Below are 7,830 nucleotides of genomic sequence, written 5' to 3' on the forward strand. Positions count from 1 at the left end.
CTAATAAATGCAGCATCAAGGGCTGCAGCAGTCCAGATTTACAAAGAGTCCAAAGGGCTGTGCACATCTGCAACCTCTCTGCAGCTACCTGGAGTGGTGATCACTGGAGCTGTGTGCAACAACTTAAACACAGCCTATCAAATGTTCTTCAGTGACTGAAAGTTAAAGTGGTGGCACAACAGAGCTTGTTTGCTATTTAAAAGTTCGCAAAGGTGTAGACATGGACCAATGTGATCCAACCATGTACTCAATGACCTGCCCTTTGAAAGACTGTAACATATTTTACCACAGCGAGAAGTCAACTGATCCAGATTGCCATCTTTCCAGGAGCCGGTCTTGGCATTTAGTGACATGGAGGAGGTCAAACAGTATCAGCATATGCACCTTACCAAGCATTCCAGAATATTCAGGCTTCCAGGATATTAAGGTATGTATCAGAGGGGTTTCTGCAAGAATATGCAAGATTTAGGCAGCGGTTTCTTATGGTCCCTCCATGGCTTGGTAAAGACTTTGGACAAAAAGTATCCTCAATATTAGGTTGATTTTAATTATATTAATAGTCATTTTTTGCTACACACAATTTGTTACTTTGAGACTAGTTAATATGTATAGTGTATGTGTGTATAGACATAGATAATATAGATATATCATTAACTATAGATCTTAGATTGCTTTATTGGTGGTTGATAGGAAATGTATCTATAGCGGTGGTTGTAACTACCCTCTGGCCGATCCAAAGCAAAGTAAATAATGAGAGGCTGTCCAAAGTCACAGATCGTCACTGGTGCTGTGCTGAAAATTTATCCCATATTTTTTTCGACCATTCTCATTCAATTTGATAGACAAGAAATTGCTTCCAAAAAGAAATTCAAAGGAGAGGAAATGTCAGATAAATTCTCATGGGTTGGGTTTGGGGTTCTTGTGCTTACCTTACTTATGAGGTGGCTGAAGAGTGTGCATGAGTGTCCTGTCTGTCATTGTATAATAATCTCTGTGGCAGACAGTAGCCTCCTCAGCTTCCCACACTTCAATTAAAGCCATCATGAGGAAGATGTCATGAGGCAATTCCTCCCATGGGGCTTTTTCAGTTCAGAAAGCGCAGGTGGCCTGGGAAGCTGCAGAGCAATGGGAAGATGTGTAATGGAGAGAGAAAGCACACAGGGCACCCTTGGCCACCTTGCAGTGGTTAGGTAAACTCAAGAATGCCCGCAAAGGAAATTCAAAATTCTGCGGCAGAAAAGTGGAAGCCTCAACACAATTGATGCTGTTGCCGCCTACAGAAGCAGTGCAGTAAACCAAAACCCCTTCGGAAAAAAGAAAGAACCTGTGCTACAACCCCTGCCAATGGTGAGCCCTTTTTGTGAGAAACTGCTGGAGAATTTCTCCTCCCCTAGGAGAAATTTGGTGAAATTGTGTCGTTCCCCCCCCCCCCAATATCTCTGCCCACAAATAGGTTGGAGAATTTTGAGAGGCTGTTTGTGCACAGCTCTAATGGTTACTATCTTTGCCCTGGAATGGAGGGAAGATTATGCAACAAATTAGGAAACCTCTTGGGAGGAAGCATTATTTAACAACTAAACTATCTCTGTAATCCTTTTTAGATGATCCAGGGCGAGTGACTGTATGCTGAGGGGGCGGCAAGGAACAAGGTTCATAGTGGCAGGCCCTACACTCAACTACGCAGGTTCCGTAGATTGTGTGAACAAACTGTAAAGTGTGGTTGGGAGCCTTACTTTTTGCTTCACTTTTTGCAGAATCAATACACTGTCTGCATAATGTGTGGCACAGCCTCGATTTTACTCGGGATCAGAGTTAGAGTAATTGATTTTCATATGGCTATGGAAGGGTTATGCAGCAGAAAGTTAAGAAGCGCAGAGTTGGTAGCTTTGAGAATACAGAAAAGAATATGTATATATTTGGTAAAATCATATCAAAATTATTTGTTAATCCAGCTCTCCTTTGATCAATGGCAGTGTGTGTGTGTGTGTGTATATATAAAAATAAAAATACCAAATTGGAATAAGTTCTTGGCTTCACTATTAATAACTTCAAGTGTCAGTGTTTCTAATACAGCAAACACCTTAGCATTACCCATTACATCTGAGAAATAATAACTTTCATGCACACCTATGATGGTAGTTTATAATAAACGCTAAGGGAGTCCTGTATGGCATAACTGAATTGCAGGTAGCAACCATGGGAATGGTTGCAATAATACTGAAATGATTAGATAAACTAGCATGTTTTTTTTGGTGGGGGGAGAATATCTAGATGTGAATCCCTTAAAGGAGGCAAACCTATGCCCCACTGAAACAAATGGAAATTAGTCTACAGCAAAATGCTTATTATGCTGTATATGTCTACAACAAAATGCTTAGTACCATCAAGGGGGCTTACCTTTCTCTGGATTGTGCCCTATGTCTTTAAATGAAATTTTACAACTCTTTGGTCATAATCTAGCCAATGTTAATCATGCTGAAGACCTATTTAATTCAGTGGGTTAAGTGTATGTTCAGATTTCACTGAATCATGCAGTTTGTACTGATAATAAACTTACCAAGTTTATTTCTTTAATTGCCTACCAGAGGCCCCGAGTGCTAAGAACTGCAACCCTTTCCTTTTAACCCACTCATCTCCAAATAGAAAGCGTTTGCACTTACAGTGCATGACTATATATAAAAAATGATACCATTACCATAAGATATTTATCATAAAACTCAGCGATGTTGAAAATAAGGTCACAATGTTTATGAGCCATCCAAGTAATAATAGCCAGGGCCAGCGTCAGATGTCGGCATCACCAGGCACGTGCCAAGGCCCATACCCTACTGGGGGCTCACTGCCAACCCCCAGAGCCCATGGCCCTGCTGCTGCTCCTCCTTATTGTCATTCACCCGCCTAAATGAATGGACAGCAAGAGCAAAATAAGGGAGGAGCAGCTTCCACTTGGCTTCCCCCTGGGTGGTAGTGTGAATTGGGCTCAGAGGAAGAGTGCAAGCAGATTAGTAGCAGTAACAGCAGTGAGGAGGGGAAGCCATCGGAGATGTCTTGGCCAGGGGCCACAAAAACCTGGAGCCAGGACTGATATAAAATCCAGTGGCCTGCACTTTCCAGATTTCATTAAATCTGGAGAAGGAAGTGTGGGTCAGGTTACTGCTGGGTAAGCTTCCCAGTCTTGTTGGCCTTATTGTTAATTCATGCATCGTTTAAGTTCTTCTGAGGTTGATCTACATAGTCAGCATGATTCAGGTGGGTGTGGGATTGGGTTTCTTATTTTTAAGGATACAATTCAGTACATGTTAACATATAAGCACAATGTACTTCTTAACTCTCATTCTCGCCCTTTATTCTAAAACAGAGGAGCTATTCCAGAGCTTCTAACTTGGTACTGCAGGATCTCGGAAGAATAAGGTTTGAAAATCCTCCACATGCAAGATCTGTGGGCCAGAACAGAAACCTGGGATACTCAACAGATCATTTTACTAAAGGGCATTGCAAAACCAAGAATAGTTTATGTGACAATACTTTGGAACAGTATTTCAATGCAAGGCTCGTGGAGCTTAGAAACTATGAAACAAAAAAGTCAAATGGGAAGATGAAAGGTTATTCTAATGAGAACCAGAAACCCATCATCACCAGCTGGGGACTAAGGCGGAGGAGCAGCTGTAGTGCAACAATACAGGCCAACCACATGAACTTGATTGAAGAATCCAGGGATTCAGCAGACCATGCCAATGAAAGCACGACAACCTGCACAGAGGGCCAAAGCACCACTGTTCAGGGCTGTTGTAAGAGGAATTACTTGGATGTTTGACTATGAGCATCAGTGCTCCCCTAGTAACGCTTGGGCGGTGGAAATAATTTTGAAGGTTTCAGCAGATACATAATAATGAACAAATTCCTTCAAAGTAATGATTCATGCCCAGTAACCATTTTTTCATTCATATAATCTTTTTTATACCAAGACATACCTTGAACAAATTTGCTTAAATATGACATTTCTTATAGCCCATGACAGATAAAACATGTGGACAGCACATGAGTGTACAGTCTGCTATGATCAGATGATGATTAAATTACAGTCTGGAACACTAGTTACAGGAATCATAGTGCAGCTTGTATTCTGGGTATTCTCCAAATTCCTTCAGTAGCAGCTCCAGTGAGTTTCAATCTCTTTTTGTTTCTCATTCTAAAAACACACATGAAACAACTTGATCTAGTTGTTTTGTCTAGTTCAAAGGGTTGTATTTCTTATTCACCTTATGAGTTTATACTCATTCTTATACAGCTGTATTTCATAGATGTTGTTATGGCATGGGAACTAGGTCTGAAATGAATATTTGCAAATATCTGAAATTTGCAAAAAAATCCATTTTTCAAATGGGAAATTTCAAAGCAACATTAAAATTTGCATTCTGAATGTGTATGTTTTAGCTCAGAATTCAAAATTAGAAAGCTTTATACTCAGCGACATCTTTTAATTTTGGCAGGCTTCAAATATGAAATATCCTAAGGTGTCAGTTGTTAACTCCTATCAGTCAGGTGCTGTTACTACAGCACACTACATATGCATATGTATCTAATATTAAATACTATTGAATGCCATCCATCCAATACAGTTAAATAAGCTATACTGACCATTTCCAAACTATCTTCCAGGCTCCTCAATGAGAATTGTTCCCCCCCCCCATTACTAATAGGTTGACCAATGGTCTGACGTGTGTTCAAGAACACGTGTTTAGCTTTCAATGTGTGATGGTGAAGCCCAACAAAGTCATGTGAGACCTAAGTGCACACTCTAGAACATGTCAAATCATAACTGCAATGTGCACAGTTTATGTGGCAAAAACATGGAGTTTCCTTGCCAGATGCTGATTTGGAAAGTGTCTTCTGAAGATAGAAAGCTATCAGTGATATCAAATTCTAAATACCATTTCATGTGAACTGTCAAACATCAACTGTCAGATATAAAAAAATGTTGAAATCAAATAGTTTTGTTTCTTTATTTAAAACACTTGTATGCCATTCCTTGATTTGTCAATATTCCTCAATATCATTGGGTATGAACACATCAAACAAATAATTAGATAATATTTTGGCAGACATTCAACAGCAACTGACAAAGGGGAATTTTCTAAGTTGAAAAAACTGTGAAGAGAAAGTCAAGATCTGCTTCAAATTCACATATGAATAATATAACATCTTGAAACTACTAATTCATAATGGAATCTAATTTCAAAATTGTTCTACTATGTACAGCTTTTTAAAATCATAAACTGTAATGTTGAGAGCACTCTAGAACTGAGGTAGTAATATTAAAAATATACAATAATGTATGTTTGGCTGTAATGATGAAATTATTTTAATACTTATTTCCCATATGTGCATGTATGTTGTTCTAATGGTTTGAATATATCACTTTATAATTTGAGTATAGCACAAGGACTTAAATGCTGTGTTTTAATGCCTGTTTCTCAATTTCCAGTAGAGCTAAAGACCAAAAGGAAGTAGATGGCATCAGAAAGACTGTTGCAGCCTTCCCCAACACCTGTGCCCTCTGCACATTTGGACTTCAACTCCCAACATGGGAGCATGGCCAGTGGTCAGGGATTTTGGGAGCTCTAGTCCAAAACACCTGGAGGTACCAGGTTGGGGAAGGCTGAAGTAAAGGGGCAAAGTGAATATGTGTTGTGGGCTGAAATCCATAAATATGAGATAGCATGTATAGAACGTATCAGATCACCAATATGCATGCAACAACATAATGGTGATGTGGTTCTTGGTGTACATGCCATGTATGCCAGTTTCCAGGCTCACACATTTGCTAAGATCACACAAAGAAATGGAACATATGGTAGGATATGCAGGTTAATGGGTGGGGCAATGTAGATTGAGCTGGCTCAGTTCTGAGTGCCTCCAATGTGAGTTCTTTTTCACTTTGTCTTTGGGACAAACCTGATCCATCTCACAGAAGCTAGAGTCACCTGAGCCAGATTTTGCCCTATTCTGGTGAGGTATCTAAGTGCACCCCTTTACTTTCTGCCATATAAATGAATAGCTGCTTGTCATGGGATAAGTGACACCCCGATCCATGTGTGGAAAGAAGATCAGGCCAAATAGAATGCCCCATTCCTGTTTGTCCTTCCCTTCCTATGAACTTTCCTCTGCCACGAGGTGGGAATAACCAGGATTAAACAAATCCAGCTAATCCTAACAAGACTATCCCTATTTTATCCAAGTTCTTACCAGCAATATCTTACTGTCAAGAGTTCTCAGCTTTTCCAAGCAGCTATTTTTCTTGATCTTATTTCTTCCCTCCTTCCAGCCTCTCAACCTTCTCTCTTTCTCTCCAAAAACTTTTTGACCTCAATTTTTATATGGTAAAGCTAGCTTGTGCAGTTGTAATTCTGACCAATCAGGAGGGCTCAACTTGATCCTAAAATCCTTCTGCTGACCTCTTTGCAAAGTTGTAGTCCAAAACACCTGGGGGGCACGAGGTTGGGGAAGGCTGATATATAATGTATTACACATATACATATACATATATAGACATGTACACAGAGCACCTTGTGTTCGCCTCGTCTTTTGGACTGTAATTCATGTAGCCTGTCTTTTGTGTGTTCACAGAGTGTAACACACATACAGGCAGAATATACTTGAAAGTTACTGTGCCTTCAAGTGAGCAGCATCCAAGGAAGACTTAAGAACCCAAACCAACTGATGTCAACTGATAATTTGGGATGTGCAAAATAGATAGATAGATGATAGATAGATGATAGATAGATAGATAGATAGATAGGTGTTATAACATTCATTTTCATAATTTAATATATTTTAATTTTGTCAGTCATGCATTAAAATCACATTCATTTTGGTTGTGATTCCACAACAGTATTTTTGTTTCATTATTTACACCTTTAGTGTATGGCAGAGCCATCCAGGCATTCTGGGAAAATAAAATGGTGGCCTCCTGAAGTTGCTGCCAAAACCAGCTGTTGTCACCACTAGAAAAAAGTAAACAACCACCTCCAAATGGTATGAAAGAGGAATGAATGCGTATGAATGGGAGTAATGAAAAGCATATCCATTCATACCCGCTCATTCATCAATGCATTCTTTGTGGAATGAACTGAATGAGCCCTGCCCCTTCAGTTTAATTTTTCATTTATTCCAAATGAATCCCCAATATCTAGATTTAAGCATGTGTTTGATTCTCCCGTTGGAAATAGTTGAGTGTACTTAACAAGACTGGATATTTTGCTAGTTAATAACCAACAGCAACATGTAAGGGCAGTGGGCATTTTTCATCATCACCCCCACCACTGGAAACTTCATCCCCGCCTGCCACCAGGAGGAGCCATGTGCCCATGTGAGATGCCCCATCCTGCAAGGGACAAAAACATCTGATACTACCTGGCTCTGGTTATTACGTATCACTATGGATGGGAGTAATTTCCACTGTGGTCTCCATGGAACCTTCAAAGAGCAGTAGAAACAGCCACACCACCAGAAGTAGCAATATTTAAAGCCTTCAGAGATGTAATTTTCCATCATCATCTACCCAGAGCCTTCATAAGTCACCAATGCCTTTTAAAGAAACTTACTATTACGTACTCATTCTCACTCATTGTCAGCAATCTTGGGGGCCTGTCATTAGGCAGAAAAGGCAGGAATATAAATATTTGAAATACATACATCAAATAGCTTTACATGTTTAACCAAGGAAAGGATTTAGCTCAGTTATAAGCACATCACTAGTAAAAAGGACTTCAAGGGAACGTGGAAAAGAACCAACACTTTGCATATACTTAAATAAAGGAATTTATTTTT

At 39.6% G+C, this 7,830-nt stretch overlaps 1 protein-coding gene across 1 annotated transcript; it reads left to right on the forward strand.

Moving 5' to 3' along the window:
- Positions 1-220: 220 nt before the first annotated feature.
- LOC146350966 (uncharacterized) lies at positions 221-5,335 on the forward strand. Its single transcript, XM_084841954.1, has 2 exons — positions 221-427; positions 3,359-5,335. The coding sequence occupies exons 1-2, from the start codon at positions 221-223 to the stop codon at positions 3,812-3,814; spliced, it is 663 nt and encodes a 220-aa protein (XP_084698080.1). The 3' UTR covers positions 3,815-5,335.
- Positions 5,336-7,830: the final 2,495 nt, after the last annotated feature.

This window comes from Heloderma suspectum, chromosome 3 (genome assembly GCF_057233095.1).
Source record: "Heloderma suspectum isolate Gila_16-S chromosome 3, 16-S_ref, whole genome shotgun sequence".
NCBI lineage: Eukaryota > Metazoa > Chordata > Lepidosauria > Squamata > Helodermatidae > Heloderma > Heloderma suspectum.